Source organism: Camelus ferus, chromosome 10, assembly GCF_009834535.1.
Source record: "Camelus ferus isolate YT-003-E chromosome 10, BCGSAC_Cfer_1.0, whole genome shotgun sequence".
NCBI lineage: Eukaryota > Metazoa > Chordata > Mammalia > Artiodactyla > Camelidae > Camelus > Camelus ferus.
The window spans coordinates 41,174,686-41,200,894 of NC_045705.1; the positions used below are offsets into that span (position 1 = coordinate 41,174,686).

Consider the following 26,209-nt stretch of genomic DNA (forward strand, 5'->3'; position numbering starts at 1 on the left):
TTACCTAGTTTAAATTTCTCATCCTTAGTCCTCCTATTAGTTACCAAACCTAAAAACATAACATTTTTCACTAGCATGCAGTAATTTATTAAAGCCTAATGCCCACAGCTATGGCATTAATGATAAAGTAAAAGGAAACAGGCACTTTTAAACTGGAACCAGTAATTCTGGCTTTACTGCAGCCATATTATAGCTACAGCTAATCACATTCAGGTGGCAGCTTTACTGTATTGTACTGTATTAAAAGTAAAATAAAATAATAGGTATCAACGAGTAATTCTTTTGAATAAATGATCATGATCTTAGGTAAACACATTCCTGATAAAAATAGAAACTATTATCCTAGTTAAGATCAAAATGTTTCAAGTTACACTGAAGTCAGTATACCCGAATATTTTTGCTGACTCTGTACACTGCTTATAATGAATTAGAAAGCAACTGAGTAACATATGTCCTAAAGATGGTCACGTCTGTTACCTAAGTAATCGTATTTCAAGTAACATCTGGAAATAATTTTTAAAACTTAAAGACTACAAATAAGATCTTTTGCTATGGTGCTATAACAGTGAATAATAAAAACTAAATTTCCAGCAAGGGCAAGTTAAAATTACAGAATGTATGATCAATTGTGTAGTGACTAAAGATGATAAATACAAAGAACATAGAACATGGAGATGCTTATTATGGTGTGATATATAAAAAGGTTAAAAATAATATTTTATCTAATTACGATTATAGCTACAAAAAACTCTTCTGGACAGTACCAGAAGGGAACAACAAAACGTGCAAATAGATCTGATGCAATGTAAGAATTGTGGGTAAGTTTCTGCTTTAATTTTGAACTTTAATGATGCTATATTTGGTATCTGTCAAAGATGACATCAGAGTCTCATGACTGAAAAACCCAAAATAATGAGTAAAATGATGGATGTCAGGAAAATCACTATGCTCAGTAGTCTGATACCAATGAATAAAGTCCCTCCACATCTCTATGGGAGCTGTCTCCCAGCAACTAGAGTTCTGCATTTTTCTAAGGCTCATAGCAATATACTAGATTTATCTAGTTCCATTCAAATTTTCTTTAACACAATTCAAAATATTTCTTCTGACACAATTTTACAAATATTTATACTAGCCTGGGAAAATCACTTAAGAACTAAAAAATAAGTTGCTAAGGCTATCATGGAAAACAAGATGATTCTCTCCAAACATTAAATTGCAAAAGCTTATGCATCTTATTTTTAACCCTTCTGGGCAACAGAGACTTTAGACACAACTCTCTGCTGAAGAAGGTATTCTTCAATTAGTCTCTCTCAGCAAAATGCCGTCTTAGTCCTTAATATCACAGCCTCGAACCAGGCAAAGAGCTTCTACAGACAACAATATGAGATCAGACAGAAATCTGACTGGTCTATAATAAAAAAGCAAATGAATATAGACAAACATATAGTCTATAGACAAAGGCCCATAAAAATCAGATGCTACTTATAGAACTCATCTCTAGGCATTAAATCTTTGTTTCTTGATCCCATTACTGAAGTCCTCTGTGCTCCGACCCACTTTCTGCTTTCTGATTTACAGGCCATCTTTCCTTAGAGTGTAGAGTCTACAATTATATTTCTGTATAAGCATCTTGCCCTTTTTACCTTTACTCGGTTACTATAGCCTTCCAGAAGTGTCAATGGGAGAACCAAGCTGAATAATCAGTCAACACACCAGTATACTTGTTAACCAAAAATACTGCTTACCTCATTTCCATACACCATCAAATGATGAGTTGTAATGAGAGATTTGAAGACCACCACCCAACTACTGTTGGTAGTTCTTTCAAATAAACTGTCTGCCAACTGTGGGATGTTCACATTCATCTCATTTGTGCACTGAATTAAGTCTGCAATATTAAAAAAAAAAAAGATTAATTTACTTTGGCTTTCATTTATTATTAGTGCTAGAACTGCACAATAGCAGGGGAAAGATGTAACAGAACAGAGCTACAATTGGATAGTTTGAAGAAGTTGTTAAAGAGCTCTCAGGAAAATAACTCAAATAGTACTTCTACCTGAGAAGTAAACAGGGCACTGATTAGTATTACACAACTGATCAATAATACTAAAAGTAAATCAAACTCCCTTTACCCTTAAGTATTTTGTTTATCTCAAAAGGAATTATTTCAGGGCCATATGGAACTTTCAATTCTCTTACTACCCATAAACTTTCAGAGTTACAATGCTAATATTATTCATCCCTATGTTTAAAGAAAACTTTAAAAAGTCATACATATGGAAGCACGAATAAGCTGAAAGTCAAATACCTTTATTAATATCCTCCCTAGAATGCTGTGTTTGCACTAGTAGAAAGATAGAGCCGATATGTGGTCTATGAGGGGATAGGATTCTCTATTTATATAAAGTAATTATCATTCTTTTCTCCCTTCAGTTCCACTGAGTTAGCTCTGTTTTTATTTGATTGTAACACTGAAAAACAAAACTGAAAATGGACTGAAAGTTTCTCACTGCAATAAATTTCCAAATAAGAAATGATCCAGGAACTCCAATTATTACTCTGAAAACAGTTAAAACAATGTAAGTTCTAATTTTATATTTCAAGATACAAATAATTGGAAAGAATTACCATAAGTAGTCTAATATATAATTGTTTCATCACCAAAACTGAAAAAAATTCTTTATAGACCTCAGTTTCACCTCCAATCTGCTTCAGAGATATTACTGGCAAATTCAATTAAGAAAATACTAATTATGGTCTAATTTTGAGAATTAATGAAGAGGAAAATCAAGAAATGAGTTGTTTTAAAGTATGCAAAAGGCAAAATCTATAAATACCTTAGTTATGACTACCATAAAGGGAAAAAAATTAGTAGTTATTTGTGATTTATTAGCAGTTTGTCTACTTTTAAACTTCAGTATTTAATAATTAAATATGAATTCAAATGACCAAGCTTGGCCGTGATTGGTAGTAAGAAACATCAATGTAACTATGACCATTTATCTGTTTGTAATCTTTCAAAAATGTTTATTCTATAATAGGTCCAATTACTACACAAGTAACATTTGATAAGCAAATGCATTTTAGATAAGCAGTTACCCTGGCCAGCAATGCCTGAAGAACAAAGCACAAAACAGTCAGACTACCCACGGAACAGGAGAATGACATACGGCTTTCACAATTCAGACTACTTGCAACAAAAATTAAATAGTACATTCAACTTAGTCTGTATGGTTCAGCTTCTGATATTTTACTTTTAGTATTTTAGAATTTGATCTCTGCTTTCTCTGAAACTTCTTCAATAGTACTTTGTTACTGTCCTATGGCACTGAATATACTGTACTTGCCTTATTCCCAAAGTTAAATTTTCTGTGTCTCTCAAAGCATTATTTACTGGGAACAAGGCCTATCTATGCCCTGCTCATTTTGAATCCTTTAAAACTTCAAGCAGAGTGGTCAAGTTCTGAACTTAATTATAAGAAGTTATATTCCTAGCTTCTTTCTTTTATGGTTTTATCTTTACACATCTATATTTTTCTACATCCTTCCAGAAACTATTGATAAGCTATTCAACTCTTAAATATAAGCTGCTTTCTCACAGTGGCATCAACAGTCATTTTACTCCTCAAAATCTTATTTTTGTTTTCAAAATTGAACCTGTCACAAATTTCTTGTCTCAATATTGCCCAAAGGTGCTCCTGCCTCTGCGCATGTGTATATACATTCCCTAAAGCCAATCAGTAACCAATCCCACGGTCTCCTCTCCATCCCACTATCACTGCCAAAGTCAGAGTTCAGATTCTATTTTTCCTTAACTAGAGGTTACCAGTTCTGGGAGCATTCAGAAATTGGGGAGAGAGATTACCATGCTCTGAGGGGTTTTACTGGCATTTAAATATCAAGGATGATGGAGACTGTCATGCAATGCACAACTAACATTCCAGAATTAAAAACTGTCCCACCCAAAACTGTACCCCTGAGAAAATGTTGGACTGACTGGCCTCTTCACTTCCAATGATATCTAATCTGGAGTCTCACCCATTCCATACTCCCAAACATTCTCTAAACCCTCCACACAATCACTAAAGCTGGCACATAATTCTACTCTTGCACTATTTACTTCCAAATCATTCTCTTCTACTAGATTGAGAGATTTTTTTAAAGGTATCTGGAAAAACTTTTGTTAGTAATTTCCATACTCTTAATCAAGGAGTACACTGCTAGATTAGTCAGACAGAGCTTAATCTTACATGAAGCCAAAAGTATATAGATTGTTTCAAAAATTAGTATTTTATATATTAGAATATATATAGTCTACCTATGCTGTATTTTCCCTCTGTGATCAGCTCTTCTCTCTGCATCACTTTGCCTCAGTTACACTGACGTCTCTTTTGCAATGCCTCCCACGAGCCAAGTACCTTTATGTGCTCAACGTTTCTATTCCTTCTGCCTAGAATACTCTTCTCCCACGTATCCACATTTTCCTTACTTTCTGGCTCAATTCCTATAGATCTTTGCTCAAAGGTCATCTTTTCAGATGAACATCTCTAAATATTTATAAAAACTAACGTAGCTTTAACAACATTCACCTACTTTCAAACTCTTACTACACCCCTTACTCTTGCTTTCTCTCTTTCCAAAGCACCTGCCATCACCTATCTTATTTTAATTTGTTTAATGTCTTTCTCTCCCAATTAAAATATAAGTTCCATGTGGGCAGGGCTCTATTACGTTCTCTGCTATATCTCCAAAGCCCTAGAATAGTGCAAAGCATACAGTAGTCACTCATATTTTTTGAATACATTCATTTTAGTATGCATATGGACAGTCCTAACATGACCTTTTAGAAAGCATCCAAAATGGTGGTTTTTTTAACAAAGACTAAACCAACAATTTCCAATTCTTTGCACAACCTGCTATTCCCAAAAGGTTGAAGAACAAACCTGAGCCCGTTAGACGTGAAAACTTTCAAATTTCAAGTTAAAGGGAATCTAACAAATAATGGTTAAATTGTAACCCTATGAAAACTATATAGTAAGCTTTAGAAATGACCACATAAAGGAAAACTCCAGAAGCCAAAATGTAACACTTCACATGTAACAGGGAAAATGAGACAAGAGTTCAGGCATGAATTCAGAGTAGACCAAATGCAAAATCAAAGATACACAAACATTACTGGGAGAAAAAATACCACATAGTTACACAAACTCTACAGAACACACTTCCCCATAGTATTTTAACGCACCCAGTCATTTTCTCCATGCAGTAATTTTTCCTCTGAACAATGTTTCTACTATAGCAGTAATTTGAAAATGCTTCTAAGTCTGAGCTCCAACAACTTGGGAAGGGAAATGTTTTCCCCACCTCTGACTAACCAAAAGCAAATCATTTCAAACAGAAGTTGAGCATATCATGGGAGTACTTGATAGCTACTGCTTTTCTCACTCTCAATTCAGATTTCACTTCTTAAAAAGCACAGACTTGGTTTTAAACTTCCCTTACCATCAAAAGGCTTCCAAAGTAGAAATGCATTCTTTTAATTCTTTTAGTTATTTACCTTAAGACTATAAAACTGGAAAATGTTTTTTAACATGATTAACAAATCCTAAACCCTACACTCAAAAAAGTAGTTATTATATGGCATATAGGTTCTCTGCTTTAGGTATACGTGAGAAGCCATGAGGATTTTTAGTTATTTAAGGGCAGGAAGACAATAGGGCTACTACAGAAATAAAGAGCCTTTTTCCACAGAGACAGTGCAAGGAACCAATTCCTACTATACAAAAAAAGCTCTCACTTTTATTATTTAATACGTATCTCCAACAAGGTCTGAGGTAGATAAAGTAAAAGTTAATTGCATTAACACAGGTAAGGCCTTTGCCCATAGGTAAGGCCACAGGAGATCACTAGTAAAGTAACAGATTAGTTAGCAGAATTAAATTTTTGTAAAAGATAAGGCTTGGAAACATATAGGAAGTGAATATCCAACTAGCCAATTTAATGCAAGTCCTAAATTTCTAACTAACTTAAAACAAAAATAGATTAAAAAAAATTAGTGAAATGTAAAACAGTACTTTTGTAGTCAGTGGAAAACAAAAGTTCAGCGAAGTACAAAAAATGTAGAAGTACCCAGCAACCAGATGGTTTCATTAATCTTATAGCCATATTCTTAGAGCACACCACAAGCCTGTACAGATCTCCCCAGGCAGGGTTCACCAGTTTTAGAAACTTACAGTATTTGGGGTTTACTCCAAAGCAAGTCAGGCAACACAGACAGTGGCAAGCACCATTAGCTGAATGTAGACACCTCAAGTTCCCATCTAAACAGGCACTGACTAGGCTATATCAAAACTATGCTGACACTCACGCAGATTCTCTAATAAATGAATTCGCCTAAAAAGAATATTAGTCTTTAAAACATAAACAAACAAAGCCTGATATATCATAATCATTTAGCCAAATACTACTGTCTCTTTCAAAACGGTCACTTTGAAAGATACTCTTTTTGCAACTGTCTTCAGAATGGATTAGAGTAACATTAAGATTGATCTCTTCAATCATCTAGAAAATTGGAGATACACTCAATTGGAAAGGCAAATTAAGTGGTTCATCAAATGTTGCTTCACTGATCAGATCTTTGAAATTTTTCCTGGGTAGGAGTACAAACAAAGAACAACTGTTCACCAAGGAACGGTAACTAGAGGATATGAAAATAGTTTCTGAACTTTTGCTATAAAGTATCTGCACAATTTTTTTCACTTAGCAAAAATCTGAAAGTATTTAGAAAACATGCAAGCTGAAATCAGACTTCAACCAAAAGATATCTAGGAAATGAGATGAACAATCTTGTCTGACTCAATTAAATTTTTTGTGTAAGGGGTCACAAAATACAGTCCAAATTAAGACATAACTACTACAATTTTTAAAGTTTGTGGGGTCCTCTGTGAGAAGCATCATACATCTTTACATAATTTTCATTAGAATTAACTCAAAAATACAGTCTTCACAGACTAATTTATACCTCAAGAAATAAATCTAAACAACATTTTAATTGGATGTTAAAATTAAAACAAGGGAAAGACTCACATAGAATGCTCAGTATGAATAACAAGGATTGAGTTAATCTGAAAAGAGGAGCAAAAGGGACATTCAAAGTATTGAAAAGAAATGACAAAGTTAGCCAAGTAGCTTTGATAAAAATACACGAAGCTAAGATATCTAAGTCACATTATAAGTGGACATGTCCAATAATGGAGAATAGTTCATTAAATGACAGCCGTCTGACAATGAAATACTATGAGGTCAGCAAATACATGGTAAAAAAAAAGTTGAGAGAGGAAAACGCTCACAGTATATTATATCAAAACCATATTAAAGAACAATAAGAATAAGATTCCATTTTTTCAAATCACAGATGTACTATATTTTCTGATATATACTGTATTTGCTCAAATACAGGTGATAAAGAACTGAACACTTTTGAAATTACTCAGCAACTAATTTATATATGAACAGGCAGATAAAAGTTAAAACCAATATGTAAAAGAATTCTATCACTGTTATTTCCATAATTTTACAAATTTCAGTAAGCATCTCTCATGTCACACAGTAAATACCAATCCAGTACCGTAATTCATTCCAGATTCTTTGGAACATTATCATGATCGATGGCAGAAAGGACAGCATTGACATGTTCCTTTATTTCCTCAAGGATGTGAGGAAGAGGTGCTATAAGCACAAGGAATTGCACAGTATAATAACTGGAAATTTGGTAGCCACTCTTGTGCAGATAGGCCAATATTTTGAACACAAGTTCAATCATTCACCATGGTAGATGAGTCTTGAGAAATCTCCAGAACCCACAAAGGAAGTAAGGCAAAATGCCATTTTACTAAAAAACAAACAAACAAAAACCAAGTTGCAGCTGTAGGAAAAATCAATCTGTCAGCACAACCAGATGCTATTTCTGTCTCGGTGTTGTCTGCAAAATGAATGGGCTAAGGATTCACATATGTGAAAACTAAGAACTGTACAGATAACTCTACAATTTGATAATAGTTTATTAGTACAGTTACATTAGTAGTGTAATAGTATAGTTATATTTAACCTTGTTACTGAGTAGTAAGTTTCTTTCCTTTTGTTTTTTTTAAACATTTTTTATTGATTTATAATCATTTTACAATGTTGTGTCAAATTCCAGTGTAGAGCACAATTTTTCAGTCATAGATGAACATACATATATTCATTGTCACATTTTTTTCTCTGTGAGCTACCATAAAATCTTGTGTGTATTTCCCTGTGCTATACAGTATAATCTTGTTTATCTATTCTACAATGTTGAAATCCTGTCTATCCCTTCCCACCCTCCGCCCCATTGGCAACCACAAGTTTGTATTCTATGTCTATGAGTCTATTTCTGTTTTGTATTTATGCTTTGTTTTTTTGTTTTTGTTTTTGTGTCTTAGATTCCACATATGAGCAATCTCATATGGTATTTTTCTTTCTCTTGCTGGCTTACTTCACTTAGAATGACATTCTCCAGGAGCATCCATGTTGCTGCAAATGGCATTATGTTGTCGGTTTTTATGGCTGAGTAGTATTCCATTGTATAAATATACCACTTCTTCTTTATCCAGTCATCCGTTGATGGACATTTAGGCTGTTTCCATGTTTTGGCTATTGTAAATAGTGCTGCTATGAACACCGGGGTGCAGGTGTCATTCTGAAGTAGGGTTCCTTCTGGATATAAGCCCAGGAGCGGGATTCCTGGGTCATACAGTAAGCCTATTCCTAGTCTTTTGAGGAATCTCCATACTGTTTTCCATAGTGGCTGCACCAAACTGCATTCCCACCAGCAGTGTAGGAGGGTTCCCCTTTCTGCACAGCCTCTCCAGCATTTGTCATTTGTGGATTTTTGAATGATGGCCATTCTGACTGGTGTGAGGTGATACCTCACTGTAGTTTTGATTTGCATTTCTCTGATAATTAGTGATATTGAGCATTTTTTCATGTGCTTATTGATCATTTGTAGGCCTTCCTTGGAGAATTGCTTGTTTAGATCTTTTGCCCATCTTTGGATTGGGTTGTTTGGTTGTTTCTTATTAAGCTGTATGAGCTGCTTATATATTCTGGAGATCAAGCCTTGTCAGTTTCATTTGCAAAAATTTTCTCCCATTCCGTAGGTTGTCTTTTTGTTTTACTTATGGTTTCCTTTGCTGTGCAGAAGCTTGTAAGTTTCATTAGGTCCCATTTGTTTATTCTTGCTTTTATTTCTTCTAGGAGAAAACTTTTGAGATGTATGTCAGATAATGTTTTGCCCATATTTTCCTCTAGGAGGTTTATTGTATCTTCTCTTATGTTTAAGTCTTTGATCCATTTTGAGTTCATTTTTGTGTATGGTGTAAGGGAGTGTTTTAGTTTCATTGCTTTACATGCTGCTGTCCAGTTTTCCCAACACCATTTGCTGAAGAGACTGTCTTTATTCCATTGTATATTCTTGCCTCCTTTGTTGAAGATTAGTTGACCAAAAGTTTGTGGGTTCCCTTCTGGGCTGTCTGTTCTGTTCCATTGGTCTATCTGTCTGTTTTTGTACAAATACCATGCTGTCTTGATGACTGTAGCTCTATAGTATTGTCTGAAGTCTGGGAGAGTTATTCCTCCAGCCTCTTTCTTTCTCTTCCGTAATGCTTTGGCAATTCTAGGTCTTTGATGGTTCCATATAAATTTTATTATGGTTTGTTCTAGTTCTGTGAAATATGTCCTGGGTAATTTGATAGGGATTGCATTAAATCTATAGACTGCCTTGGGCAGTGTGACCATTTTAACAATATTGATTCCTCCAATCCAAGAGCATGGGATATCTTTCCATTTTTTAAAGTCTTTTTTAATTTCCTTCATCAATGTTTTATAGTTTTCTGTGTATAATTCTTTCACCTCCTTGGTTAGATTTACCCCTAGGTATTTTATTACTTTGGGTGCTATTTTAAAGGGGATTGTTTCTTTACTTTCTTTTTCTGTTGATTCATTGTTAGTGTAAAGAAATGCAACTGATTTTTGAAAGTTAATCTTGTAACCTGCTACCCTGCTGAATTCTTCGATCAGCTCTAGTAGTTTTTGTGTGGACTTTTTAGGGTTTTCTGTATAGAGTAACATGTCGTAGGCATATAGTGTTAACTGTTGTTTTTAAATCACCATGTAAAAGAAGAGAGGCTTTTCCCCTGAAAAATTATTCAACAGAAAAGCTGCTATAAATCTTTGCAAATTCTCTCATTAGCTGGTTCTCTCTGGTTATTCTAAACAAAGTTTTTTTGAAGATAATATATTTACCTGAAAACATCTCCATCAGTACTAATTTCAGGTGCTTATGGAGGCCACCAAATCAATTTTTTTAGAAGAGGAATAAAGAATGTAACAGATTTAGGAAGTGTTGAGTGCCTTCAGAAAACTTTAAAAACCAACAGAAGAGAAAGGATTGACTTCCTTTATATCGGTAGCAGAGGAAAGAAGTTGAACTAAAAAGGGAAAACCGAAGAGAAGAAAGAATTCAGATGGAGCAAGGTAAACAAAGCCAACCCTAAGGTACTCTACATTAATATTTGGCTGAAATTTAGCTTTTACATCACAGATGAACAAACCAAATTTGCGAAATTGTCTATACTTTAAAAGTGCAGAAGAAATTGTTTTAGTTCCTGGAATCATCATGTAGTTGCCCTAAAATTTTAATCACACACAAAGTATCTTTTTCAAATCAACTCTACTCTACTGTCTTAAAATTATTTATCGTTATTTATGCATTGACTCTTCACCAACAAACATAAAAATCTTACAATAAGAGCAGAAGAAACTTTAAGTCACGAAAACACTACACAGAAAAACATATACTCCTCAGAACTCACTGCCACTACCTTATTTTTCAAATGGAAGGGTTGGTTTTTCCCCCATTACCAAAATGTTTTAGCCTACCGTGTAAGCATTCCTAATATGAGAAAGTCTGAAAACCTACTAGAGCTTCTCCTTGGTATTGTGTTGTACTGTGCATTCCAACCACTAGATGGCAGACTGTACAGAGAAACAGTAGGACTCTGGCAAGAACAGACATGGGTTCAAACTTAACTATAAACAAACTCCTTAATTTTGAGATTGTTTAGGATTCCAGGTGAGTTCCAAACCTAGACACTTTAGTCCCAAACCAGATTCCAAATAAGGATCTCAGGGGTGAGAGAATCATATTTTGGTAAGCACTATCAAAGCATTTGGTAAGCATTACTTCTGTGTTAATGTTTAACCTACCAGATAATGTAAGATGATAATAAAAAGTTACTTAGTCGAATAAAAACCACTTAATATGAGAATAAAAAAATTTATTTAAACGGAATAGGAAAACAAAATAAAAGCATTACAGTGCTCCAACATAAAAAATAACATGTCCATGGATAAGCACAAGGTGTTCTCCTTCCCTTGTCTGAAGATTTGAAATTTCAGAATTACAATCCCACCTGTAGGAAAGAAAACATACTGAGTATGTATTAAATAATTTAAGAGTTAATGCGAAATTTATAAATTCTTTTTTGTATCACATTCTAAGAATTTATTAATAGTTCAACAGCCCAATTAAGGAGATACAACCAGGATTCTCAAAAAACAACCTAACACTGGATCAGAAATATACAAAACCTGATTTCCTAAGCCAAATAAAAGGTTAACTAATAATACAGTATGAGTACTGTACTTACCTCCACCAATGCTGTAAGCCAGAACAGTCCGGGGGATGCAGAAAAAAACGGAAAGAGTTCTTTCATTCCACCAACACCAGGAAAAAGGAACCAAGGCTTGAGAGACTCTGAATGCAAATGAATTCTCTAAAGGAGAAAAATTTATGTGAAGAGGTTCAAAAAACTGGGACTAAGTCTGGAAAAAAGTATGTTATTAGCAGGGGATGATCAAGTGTCCTGGTTTTTCTGGACCAGTCCCGGTTTACACCTATTGTCCCAGTGTCCCATTCAGATAGCATATACTTTCACTCTCAAAAGTGACCCAGTTTGGAATATAAATTATATGTCACCCTATTATAAGTGACCTAATAAAAGTCTACATGTAGCTAAGGAATTAATACACTACCACCATCTACTTCCAGTGTATTTGCATTTTTCTATAAGGGCTACATTCTGATTCTTCCCCAGCCTTCCTAAAATACAAACATGCTTTCATTCTACTTTGTCCTCTCATCTTCAACAAAAACTTCTATGCAAATAATTTTCAAATTTCTTCTCTGAAAATCAATCTAAGGTATCCTGGAGAGTTAGAGATACTAGAAAGTTTCACCTCTATGTCCAAAAATATCTCATGCTTAAAAAACAACATCAAAATCTCAACTGCAACCTAACTTTCCCACCATTTTGTTTTAAGCAATCTACGTAAAACTAGAGGCTTTGCAAACTATTCCCTTTAAAACAGATTCAGGAATCTTTTGTTTCCTTTTATCTCCTACGAAGTGGGAGTTTACACATGTTGATATGATGGTATAAATGTCTGTATATTTATAGATGAAACAAAAGTCCATTTCTCCACTCTAAGATCTAGCGAGAAGAGAGAAGAGGCAAAAAGTCTTTCCCATAGCTAGGTTAATGTTATTCAGTAACAGTCAAGCCCATGTCTAAAAAGTAGGAATACAAAAGAATTTTCATGGTTTCTTTCAAGAATTTAAGTCTGCCTAGACAGAATAATGAATTGCAGTTAGCCTCTGTGCCAGAGTCTACCTCACCCAGAAAACACAAGTTTCGTGTCCCCAGTGCAATTAAAACAATAGAATCTTTATAATCCATTCTCCTACAACTTTGCAAACCTCAGAAACCCTATTTCTTCTTCAATATTCACTGCATACTATAATATGCCAAATAGTCTTAGGAGTTAGAAATATACAATAGTGGACAAAGTCCCTGCTATCATGAAGATTATATACTAGGAGGAGAGACAATCAATAAACAAATGAACAAATACATGTCAGAGGGTGAAAAGTGCTAAGGATTTCTCAGCCCTTAAGAAGGATGGGGCATGTGCTTGGAGAAGGCTGCTATTTATACACGATAATCAGGAGTCTTGGATAAAGAGACTTTTGAAAATTATAGTAACAACGATAGTGTGTCACCAGTGGCCTGGAGGACTACAGAACTGACTACTATGATCAATTACCATCTTCCACATAATTAAGTTATATGATTCACTTTACATTTAAAAGTCATATATGTCTGCTTTATCTTTGCCAAACCAAAGACATGCTGAACAATAGTAATCTTCTCTAGTTGATTCTGCAAAGCCTCTAGTTGTACATAGACAGTTAAGTAGAGACTGTGGGAATCTCATTTATTCATGCACATACTTCACAATTAAAGCAGCATGTTCACCTTCAGTGAGTCAAAATGGCACTAACCATTTACTACAGTTCATGAAGTGCCACACATGTGGCAAGTAGGCATCAGAAGCCTACTCTAAGACAGTGGGTAACAAGTAAAAGCCATTTCTGAAAAATCTTTTTTCAACTGCTATAAACAGTAATGACAGATACAGCCAAAAACAGCACCAAATAATAACCCAGCTACATGGCTTTAAGTTTTGAAATAATGCTCTATAAGTGGAAAATGTGAGCAATTAATACATTACTAATAAATCACCACAAAATAAAGCCAAAGTATTTTTCCTAGTAAGTTTAGCCTTTAAGTTTCTACAAGAAACAATAATCACTAGGAGTACTTCAGCCAAAAAAATTCCATTCTCATACATTTCATAATCATATAACTGATCTTATAAGATTCACTATAACCCTAGTTTGCCTATTTATCAGCATTTAAAAAAAAATAAAGTCCAGAAAATTTCACCCCCTCACAAATGACTTTCTTAAAAAGGCAGAGTGTCTTGAGATAAAAATCTGCTTTAAAAGCTGCCAAAATTGAAGATGTTACTTTTTTCACTTAAAAATTCCATGTAAATTATGCTTCAATAATATTAAAGTGGAAAAAAAAAGCTACCAGTTTGAATTTAAAAGTCCCAGCTTTGGCCATCAAAAAGTGTTCTGTTGACCTGAAAACAACACACTTTTTCAGAACTATGCAGGAGGATAGGAAACTTGGTATGTTTATTTAAATTTCAAAATAAAGTTATATGATTCATTTTACATTTAAAAGTCATCAATCTAACCATATTACAGCAAAAATTTAAGAAGACAGTGTTTTAAAGATTACTCTTCTATTAAAAGTTGACATGATGACAACTTATTCTGCACACCATACAGTTAATTATGGATTTATTTTCCTTAAGTATAGGCTTTAAGTATTTCTCAATACAAGGCATCCTGATAAACAGACCTCTGCTGCTAGAGAATTTACAAAGTGAATTTAACACAACATATATTGTACATGATACTTACAGTGGGTTTTTATTTAGTTCTTCTGCTTCTATGTACCAACTAAAACATGATAATAAAAGACTACAAATAAAAATAGCTATTCATGCAAGCATCTATATTTAGGCAGATAGATAATATCATGTATAACTTCAAAATCCACATTCTGTCTGTGGATTGATATCTGAAGAGTTCCTCAAATTTGAGAGAATGTATCTTTCTTTTGGTTTGTTATGAGAAGGTAAATATAAATCTTAAATGGTCTAGACAAGTAGCAGAGAAAACTTAACCATCTTTCTCCCTTCAGTTTACAATACCAAACTTGCACCAATTTCCCTTTTGCTGCGATGACAAAGGCTCCCCAAATCAGCCTTCTACCCAACTAAAATGCTACTACTTTGAACACTACTACTTTTAGGGTATGATCCTTGCCTAAACTTGACAAATATTGGAAATATTAACTAGCTTTCTCTTTCACTGGTATATTGGATACCTTCCAGAATGACTGGGATTGGCAGGTGAGGAGAAGGGGTGTCTGTTTTTAGTTCTTTCTATTCCTTTAAAGTTCATTTCTATTAGAGCTCTTCTCTGACTCACACTTTTGGGATAGTCTATCCTAAATGCTGTTCATTCCCAATCTGCTTCGAACAGTAATGATGAGGATGCTAATTCCACCATCACCAAAATTCTGCTCTAGGCTCTCCTTCCAACACTTCCATGCATGGCCCCAACCATTTCCATGTTACTTTATCCTGTTAGTACAGTGCTAGTACATCAGAATGAGCAAAGGATCTAGGATCAAATTCCAGATATACTGTTTATCATTAAGACTTCAGGCATGTTAATTAGCCACTCAGTTTCAACTTCTCCATTTTAAAAATAAGAGTATTAGTAATTAATTTTCAAAACAGTATATTGTAAAACAACATATTTAGAGTACCTCATAAGCTTTAAAGCATCATTAAATATTAGATATCATTAGTTTTACTTAGATTCATTTTTTTAAAGTGAAATACAGTCAGTTTACAATGTGTCAAGTTCTGGTGTACAGCATAATGTTTCAGTCATACATATACATACACATATTTGTTTTCATATTCTTTTTCATTATAGGTTACTACAGTGTATTGAATATAGGCCCCTGTGCTGTACAGTATAAATCTGTTGTTTATTTTATATTAGTTTCATATTTTATTGGTGAATTTTTCCTCATTTTTGTAGACTATTCCTCCATTGCTTTTCCAAAGTAATAATATGAAACCACCTCAAACTCAGTGACGTCTGCAAAACCTTCTTTAGAATGTTTATAAAACTCAACTTTTCACTGTAAAGTGTTAACCAGAGTTACTTGCGCTCAATCTTAAGAGTGGCAAAATCTTTAGAGATTTCGTCATACTTTACAACAAAGTTCTTTCATATCCTTAGTCTTTTGATTATTACAACAGCCTGGTGACAAGGCAAGGGATGCTCTATTACCTCCACTGTAAAGATTTAAATACTTGCCTACCAAAAGTAACACAAACTAGTAGCTATGCCGGAATTAGATTCTTTAAAACAATAATCTTTCCACTAGAGGGATGGATGAAGATATACACATATTTTCTCTCAATTCTGTCTCTCTTCATTCTACATGGTCCAAGTCTTGTCATCACCTTCTCTTAATTATTCTAAAATTCACACATTTCTTTTTAGCCTTTACAAATCTAATTCCTAGTACAGGCAGTAATCACCTGTTGTCTGACATAGTAAATTCTGCTCATTGGCATCATCTTCATTCTGACCACAATGAACTGAAGTTGAGCGGGTGTAAGGAAGGAGCCATATTATTCAACCAAAGTTCACAAGGAACAGGTTTCAAGAGATTTGGCATCCCCATCTCCAAGTGCCTCAGAAACTGCAAGCCTTAATTTATAAGCAAGGTTTAAAAAGCCAAGAATATTACAAAACAAACTAAGTCAACTCACCAAATTTCAGGTGACTAGGGTTTACATTAAGTTACATGAGAGGAACACAAAGCAGTTTTCCAGTCATCTGCCCCAGAGATGTAATCATTCTCAATTCGAAGTAATAGAAGAGGTAAACTATGTTAAAAAGGGTCCCAAAAGCCATAATACCTTCTTGGTTGGTCACTGACTAAGTTAGGAAAACCTAACTCTGATGAAGACAAAGTCGAAGAAAAAGCACTTCTAAGTTAGGTCCACAAGACCTAAGATAGGAAGCAGCTTAGACTTCTCTCTTAAAAAGGTTTCCATGTCCTCATAGGAAGAAATGGTTTTCTCCCTGCAGTTTAATCAAGGAGCGTCTCAGCCTCCTGAGCTGCTTTATAAATATCTTTCTAACTTAGCTGCCAGCTGCAACTCTGTAACTAATTTTTTTTCTATAACTAATTTTTAACTAGGTACTTATGGTTGTTGTTTATTCCCACTCAGCTATGTTATGCAGTGTTTCTGGAATGTGCTACAGAAATCACCTGAAAACAATGCCTTGGTCCACTCCACATCACCAATTCAAAACAATATTTTGCAAGAATATGAAGAACAAAAATAAAGGAGGGTTTATACTGTACCAAGTCAAAAAATCTCATACTGAATGAATACCTAATACAAATTCCAAACCTGATAACTAATACATAATTACATAGTTCTGAAGAAAAGTTACAAAAGTTAATGTTGAGAAAAGAAAAATAAAAAAGGAAATATTGCCCGCTAAACCTTAACTTCTAAAACATTAAACAACTGGTTTTACTTCTAAAAAGAAATGTACAAATGAGAATAAGGATAATGTGGTTATAGCTTCCAGATCTGAAAACAGAAGACAACATAGATCATATAAAGAACAAACCAGATTTTCCCTCAAGTTTCATACCAAAAGATCAAATGCAGCTATCCTACAACCCTCTTGTATATGTGGTTCTTAAAAACAAGTTTATTGTAGAACAATCCATTAAATTTTCAAACTGGCCTTATAAACTGAAACTAGACCAAGTTCCCCACCACATCTCATCTTAAAGCTAAGAACTGCAATCAATGAAACATTTTGTTTTCTATTCACCTAACATAAATGCTACATGTTTCCAAAATGCTACCCCTCCTTTTCCAAATGTTACCTGAATACAGACAAACTCAGTAGTTAAAAAAGGCATCAACAAGTATTAAAACAAGTTTCCTAGGTATAATTTCATACTGTATACAACTAAAGATTATTCTAAACTATACCAATAAGTTGCTTTCACAAAAAGTAAAAAGATGGCCAAAGAGAAAGATAGCTCACACTGTATTTGACAACTTAACTCAAAACTAACTACATGTACATGTACTTGCAAGTAAAAGGAACTCTTCTTTTTTTGCTCTTCTCTTAATGGTTGTCCTAAGTACACAAAAGGTTGCAAGCCAAAAATGAGTAAGCAGCTATAGTCAGAAAAGCCAATGCAGTACTGGCCTGTTGCAAATTCTAGCATTAATAAGCAGATATACACAACCTCCATCCACAATACATGTCTATAGTATACATATACTTCAAGAAACATAGTCCTTCTAACAAGCAAATATGAAGGATCTTTGAGACAATAATAATGAATAATGCTTAGCTTTCTGTGGTTCTATGAAATTAAAATAAGGGATAAAAGTAGGTTTGAGCCCTTAATTCACAAATTCATCACTTAACAAAATAATTTTAAATTACTGTGCAAATGAACACACGGTGATGAATTCATTAGTGATGCTCCATTATACACCCTCAACTGATCACCCATTATAACCAAAAGCCAACAAAAGCAAGACATTAGCCAGTATAGATCATTTAGTCTGTGGCAACAGTTAAGGGACCATCACTATCACCCTTTTTCAGGTATCAAATTTATAATCCTAGCATGAACACTATGAACTTACCAAGTGAACTAACTAGCGAAAGATCAAAATGATATCTGAATATTTTCAATTAAGATTCATTCTGTCCAAGAATTTCATATTTAAAAACAGAACAACAAAAAAACTTGACTAAATAGTTCATTATTAGCCTAGTGTATTAAATCCATTATCTTCATCAAAGATTTATTAAATAGTTACTAATACACTATTATACACCAGGCATTATATTCTGGGTATTGGGGATACCAAGATGAATGAAGCAGAGTCCCTGTTTTCAGGAGAAATAAAACATGTACGGGATGCTATGAGAGTTAGAAACAATCACCACCACCAAAAAAGAAAATCCCTCTGCAGAGGGACAGAGGAGCAATTTGATTACAACTGCTGTCCCCTGCTTGCCAGATATGGCTCATCTGACCAACTGGGCGGGGGGGGGGGGGAGGAGAAGGGTCCTGTTCTCCCTTTCATATTTTCTCATGAAATAAAGACATCCAACCCCAAAATACATGCCCAAGAGGGCAAACCAGAATGGAAGATAAGCATCCTGTGGTCAGCCTGGCCGACCAAAATTGAAAATTCAGAAAAGCAAGCATCTGAAACATGGCTCCTTTATTGTCAAGAATTATATTTTGTAAAATTCACACATTTTTAATAAAGACAGAAGAAAATTCACTTTTTGTTGGCCATTTTTCTCCTAAAACAAAATCACAGAAAATAGTGAAGCCCCTCCCTCCCAATGACAGTAAGATACACAAGTTAAAACTATTTTTCAAGTAAAGATGATATAGTGGTAGGTGGGACACTCTAATTAATGGAGAATGAAGCAAAAGCTCAGACAGATCTCCCTAACCTTAGTTTCCAAAGTACCACACCAAGAACAAAAAAGCTAAAGGGGCACAAATATAGCATTTTAGGATAGCAGAGCAGGGAGGTAATTTAGAAAACAAGCAACTGAAGCAAGTAAGGGATTTTCCTAAACTCATATGGAGCTGGGGCCAGCACACCACATTCCAGTTCAGGGCTTATTCTTCTTAAAGCATAAGAAGTACAAGAAGTTGCTGTTTCCAAATGTAATCTTACATATTTACAGAAATTATATTTCTCAAAGAAAGGCATTCTCCTAACTCTATCCCATTCCCTGAAAGTTCTCTGTGAGCTAAAAGATTCCCCAGATTGCCTGACTTCCACTCAAGGTTCTTCATCACCATTTAAGTATTAAATTTATTCTCTATTCTGTCCTTTTATTAGTAATGTTCCACTTTATGTACCTATACAAGAGAGCTAATAAGACTATCCAATAAAGTTTTTTATAAAGATCAACTGCATTAATACACATCAAGTGCTTAAGACAGAAAGAATTCTTTTATTATCCCCATCATGCAGGTTATGTCCTAAACTAAACTGATTTTATCAGATTTTGTTAATGCTGAAGACTGAAGTTTCCTTAAACTTTTACAAAATCTCTATCTTCCAACCAAAACTAGGAATATGTTATTACTCTTTAGAGAGCATTTTCAGTAATTCATTCCTGTGCAATCTACAGACTCAGAAATCCCCAAAACTTTAGATATTGCCACTATTAATGCAGTCTATAATAACTGAGTTAAATTAAAAATCTAGAAGCAGTAAAATCTCATTCTTGGCTTCAAAATCAGAGAAACTTTTTGCCTTCTTTATTTTAAAACTTGTAGAAAACAGTACAACTTTGAAAATCAGCTCTAACTAGCTATAGTCCAACTTTACCTACAGAAGCCAAAAGCTATCAGGAAATATATCTGAAGGTCTTATGATTAAAATCCATACTCCCTCTACCATATCACCTCAGATAATTGCTCCAACTGTATTTCTCCTTACACCCACCCTATCCTTCCTCTGGTCTCAAAGCATGCCATTTATCCTCTACAGTTAAACAGATTCCTTTGTTTCCCAAACACAGTTTCAGCTTTCCTACCTACAAATATTTGCTCATGCTCTTTCCTCCACTTGAAATGCCTACTGCTCCTCACTGATTATCATTTAAGGTCCACTTCTCCCCCTCATCAAAAGCAATTATCTTACTCTCCCTCTAATTTTTAATATTTGTTCTGTGCTTATCTCACACTGCCTGGTAATATAGCTATCTGTGTATGTCATCTTCCTCACTAGACCAAGGACATGATCAGTGATCTCACTTTTAGATTTCTCCATAATCTCAACACAGTAATTTGGATATAGAGTAGATACTCAATGCACACTTGCTAATGAGTATACTAATTTCCCCTAGACAAAGTCTTGTTCAGTAAAAATGAGGCTTTAAAAACCTAAAGAAACTGAAAGTTAATGTATCCTTTGTATATTAAATGATTCCAATTGTTAAATCACATAAATCAAACATGCCCCTAAGCATCTTATCAAACTTCTCCTTTTCATACTGACCATCGTCAGATGATAAGATGGTTTGTGTTTAAGTTCATTCATAAATTTGGAACTCAACTCCACTAGCAGACAAGCCCACAAAAGCCATGAGATCAGTGTACCTTTATTTTATTTATTTGGCAACCCAAACCACCATGTATAACATTATTCAGACATCCAATTTCAGGTGCCAAAGCTCATCTAGCCCTATGCACAAACAGCAACAGGATTGTACATCCCTTCTTCCCATCCCTTTCAATAGCCCTACCACAAGTTACTAGGAAAAAGGAAAGAGCACTTCTCCAGTCCATAATGCCAGCATTTGAAGCTAGGAAAGCAGCCTGATAAAGGGGGGGAAGGGGATTCTCAAATGAGGATTTGGGGAGGAGGGCTCTCTGAAGAGACCAGATTTTATCAAGATAACTCTTGTCCCTACAAGACATTTAAGGGCTCTCTCTCCAACCTCACCTTCCCCCTACTCCAACGAACACTTCACATTCCACCCTACAGCACTACTTAAAGTTTACCCCAGGCACATCAAAATGCTGTGTCTTGCTTCTCTGTCACTGTATGTGCTAACCAACTTAGGAGGAATCCCTTTGTCCATGTGGCAAATCACTATCCAGCCCTAAAACTCTTGTTATCTCCTCTATGAAGCTGTAGCTAACTCCTTCAAAATTAATTACTCCAGCCCCTACACTTTGATATTTTATGTAAAAAATACTATGCATGTATCTCAATGCATTACAATTATTTGTTTACACATCTTATCATTAGGTCTCATGTTCCTTTTGGGGTAACAATCAATTGTCATTCTTTTTTACATTCTTTTCTAGACCTTGATCACTTTCCCTTAGCAATCCGCTTAATGCTTCTAAATCAGGGGTTTTGCTGGCAAAGCTCAATGTTGAACAGAACTCAATCTCAGAATTTTCATCCCATACTCTTGCTCATAGAGCAAGCAAAAGAGTATAATAATTTCCTAGATAATTTTATTAAAATAACATGAAATTAAAAAGATTTGCTCTTATAATTCTCTTTCTCCACTCAGGTCTTCACGAAAAATAGTCACACAAGATAATAATCTCTTGGGTCTTTAGGTACCAAATGAATTAAGATTTATCTACATTTCACTTTCAAACAAATTAATTTATATTTCCATAGGCAATTCACTTCAGAATTCTAAGACCAGAAGATAAAGGGAATTGCTGAAGTAGGTAGTGGGAAGAAGCCAATCAAGGCTAACATCCATTTCATTGATGACAGTCTATTAAAGTCATATACTTCATTTCTATCTTTCTTTGCACTTTACATGTTTTGCCAGTCTTAAAACATACAGCATTAGCAAATAAGGTCTCTTAGCATTCTGCTATCAGGTGTGAACTATCACAGATAACATGAAGTCTAAAATCAAGGACTGCCTGGAATTCACTTACAACAATCATCCATTAGCAAATAATAATCAATATACTAAAAGAAATAAAGAAGAGCAGAAGAAACATTTGTTTGAAGTCCAATATGTCACGATTAGGTAAGTCCTGGAATAAATGATATTTTAGTGTATCAAACTGCCCTAATTTTACATAATCTAACTCTGGAAGCTTATTTCTTAACTTCCTCACATTTTCAACCAATAAATAATAAAAAATTTACTGCAACATGGAAACAGAAATAAGTTTAAACAAACAACTACTACTTATATCAAAGACTATTCTATTACCCTCACAGCAATCTTCCTCTTCCTTTACGGAACAAAGTCCTAAACACTGCTTGATAACACATTAAAAAAAAACCCATGAAAATCTCATCCCTCCTTCACTCTTTTCAGCAACTTTTTATTATAAACTTGCTAAACGCTCTATTTAGCACAGTAATGAAGACACACAAGGGTTCTCTGTAAACAATTATAATTATAGAAGCTATAAAGAATTATATTACATGAAAAATGTCATTATGGGGAAGTACAAAGATATTATAGAAACATACACAGTATTCTGGGTAGACAAAAATAACTGCTTATTGATACTAATGCAACTATGTATTATCTCTTCACACATTTAAACTATACTGAGAACCTAAAAAAAAAAAAAAAGTTCAATGGATTCGAATAAGTGGTCCATCCAGTTGAAAGAATGTTTCATTCAAATGCTCCACAGTCAAGGAACTATATCAGTACTGGAGAATACCATCAAGAAAAGTATTTTCTCCCTCACTAATCTCTTTTTTCCACATTACACAGAAGTATTAGAGTTGGACCTCAGGTCAACCTCAAAATGGGAAAAACTCAAATATCCTTAACATTCCTTAATGCCACTCATGCCTCCACACACCATATATAAAAACTCAAAATTGATCAAACCTAAAAGTAAGAGCTAAAAACTATAAAAGTCTTAGGAGCAGTTGAGGTGTAAATCTGTGTAACCTTAGTTAGCCATTGGTTTCTTATGATATTATCCCAAAAGCACGAATAATCAAAGAAAAAACAGAAAAACTCAACTTCATGATTAAAAACTTTTGTGCATCAAAGGGCACTATCATCTCTAAAAAACTATGTTGTATATCTGAAACTAATACATTATTGTAAATCAAGTATATTTCAGTTAAAAAAAGGTGGGGGGGAGGGTACAGCTCAGTGGTAGAGCGCATGCTTGGCATGTACGAGGTTCAATCCCAAGTACTTCCATTAAAACAAATAAATCTGATTACCGCCCTCCAAAACAAAAACAGAAACAAAAACAAAAAAGATGGGGGAACCATTAAAAAAATGGAAAGATAAGACACAGTATGGGAAAAAACACATGCAAATCATATAAGGATCTAGTATTCAGAATAAGTTAAAAACTCTTCTAGCATTCCAAATATATAAAGAACCAAATTTAAAATGGGCAAAATAACTGAAAAGACATTTTTTTCAAAATGTAATGTTTCAGTATGTAAATGTTCAATAAGCTCAACATCATTAAAAATATACTCTACATCATTAGTCATTAGGGAAATGCTAACCCAAATCATGATATACCAGTTTAACTAGGATGACTAGAATAATAAAATTTTAAAAACCCCGAGGAAAACAAGTGTTGGCAAGAATGTGGAGAAATTGGAATCTTCATACATTGCTGTTGGGAATATAAAGTGGTGCAGCTGCTGTGGAAAACAGTCTGATAATTCCTCAAAAAGTTATATGCATAATCCCGCAAGACCTGGCAATTCTCCTTGGTACATACCCAAGAGAAGTGATAACAAATGTTCATACAAACACTTGTATATGAAAATGTATAGCAATATTATTCTTAGTGGGTTTAAAGGGGTAAACAACACACATGTCCATCAATGGATGAATGGATAAACAAAATGTGGTATATCTATACAAGGGAATATTACTAGGTAATAAATAGAATGAAGTAGTTACATGCTACAACATAAATGAACCTTGAAAATATTACGTTAAGTAAAAGAAGTCAGACATGAAAGGCCACATATTGTATGATTCCATTCATACAAAATGTCCAGAATAGGAAAATCTATAGACAGAAAATTATGTTACTGGTTGCCAGGGAATGAGGGGTGGAGAGACTGGGGAGTGACTGCTAACAGAGAGGTGGTTTCTTTTTGGAGTGGTAGAAAATGTTCTAGAATTAGATAGTGGTGATGGTTGTACACAACACTGTGAAGATATTTTATGTTATGTGAGCTACATCTCAATTTAAAAATTGCACACAAAAAAATCACTTTGCCTCACAATTTCTTTTTGCACATTAGCTTTGGATTAGTTAAATTAAAGTATTTCTTATCAGTCAATATCATGCATGAATCATTTCTGCAAGCAACTGTTTCAAATACAACAAGAAGGTCTGCAAATCCTCTCCAGTGTGAATACCACCCTATTCACTTTTTGGCATATACTTGAATTACAGTAAGATTTTTGCATATTAGATGTATTTAAAATACATTACATTAGTATTTCTCAAGCTTCTACAAGATAACCAATTCAATTACCAGCACATATAAATTTTAACATAAACACACACACACACACACACACACACACACACACACACACGACCCTTGTTCTCACAGCTTATAAGCACATGAAGAGACCTATAATCAGCAGAAATATGTACATTAAAATACAGCAACTGACTATACTCTATGAAGCCACTTGTAAAAAGTAGACCTATAATCTTTAGTGAGGGAAGAAGTTTGGGAAGCATGTCTAGCTTCCTCCACCATTACTTGGAAGAAGTGCCCCTTGAGTAAAATCAGGGCCCCTAGGAGGCTTTCAAATTTATGACTATAAATGCCAGCACCGGTTCAGAAATCACAGATGGAATTCTAAGCACTTGAAAAAAACTTTCAGCAATTCCCATCAGTCCCTGGCATCAACTGATAATCTAGATTTAGCAGTCCTACCATCATGGCCATCCCCACTACCACTACAACCCTTGCCTCATAACTCATAAGGCTTCATTCTAAAACAGTCATTTCTTTTCTTTTTAATTTTGACATTACATATTAAGTGTACTTTATCCTTTCTTACATTTAAAGTTAGGCTGCTGTATACTTATATTCTAAGGGCACCCTGCACATTGATTATAATGTTATCTGCACCTCCTGGAGTTGTATAAGGAAGCAGCTCTGACAAATATTTCAAATCTAATTCTGGTCTCTTGTTTGATTCTGAAAATTAATTTCTACTTTTAAGAACACATCCTCAAAAATATGCATTTTAATATATTAGTTTTCAAACTGAGTAGCTGTAACCAAAACACTATTGTTCCTTTGCTATAACAATACTTTGGAAACACCACATAATATCTAAACAAAACTAAACCTCAATGCTCCATAGGTTCCATGAAACACACAGTAATTTGTTATTTTTTTTATCAATGCTACTGATTGACTTTACATATAATTTTTAACCAAGTGATTACCATTCACTGCAAGTAATGGTAATGGCCATAAAAACATTATCAAAATGTTCACTGGAATAGACCTCTACACTGTGTCCATACGATGTTCATGGAATAGCCTGAGCTGTGATGGAAGATTATGTGTAATCATTCAATACTTACTGGGTACCCAAAGAGTCACTGATTAGGTACTTGGAGATGAGATATAGAACAGTACAGAAAAGAATAGTTCCTATTCTACAGAGAAAACACACATGAACCCAAAATATATATAAAAGCATGACACTAACTACTGTTTAACCAAAATAATTATAAACTTTAAATGATGATAAAGTTGGAATAATAGAACCAGGAGAAGTTATTCGTAATGTCTTTATGAAAGACGTTACTTTAAATGTGAATGTTAACAAAAGCAAGTTAGTTTAAATAATGTTTAAAAGGAAGGATGGATCTATACTGAAAGAGAGGTGAAGATATTTTGTGTCCAAAACATGGTATTTGCAAAAGTGACTAAATAGTTTGGGGATCAAGAACTTAAATTGGCACAACTGGTACCTGATCTGTTTTGCTGAAAAGTAGTTTATATATGAAAAGAAAAAAAAATGAGAAAAAATAGAGTCTCAGTTAATGATGGACTTTAT

General features: G+C 34.2%; 1 protein-coding gene across 10 annotated transcripts in view; it reads right to left on the bottom strand.

Moving 5' to 3' along the window:
• The window catches only part of PICALM (phosphatidylinositol binding clathrin assembly protein), a 94,829-nt gene that overhangs the window by 61,224 nt on the left and 7,396 nt on the right, over positions 1–26,209 (bottom strand). For all 10 annotated transcript variants that reach the window (XM_032488818.1, XM_032488817.1, XM_032488816.1 and 7 more), the window contains exon 2: positions 1,749–1,891. In XM_032488818.1, the coding sequence (XP_032344709.1) occupies positions 1,749–1,891 (143 nt within the window). The remainder of the gene's footprint in view (positions 1–1,748; positions 1,892–26,209) is intronic.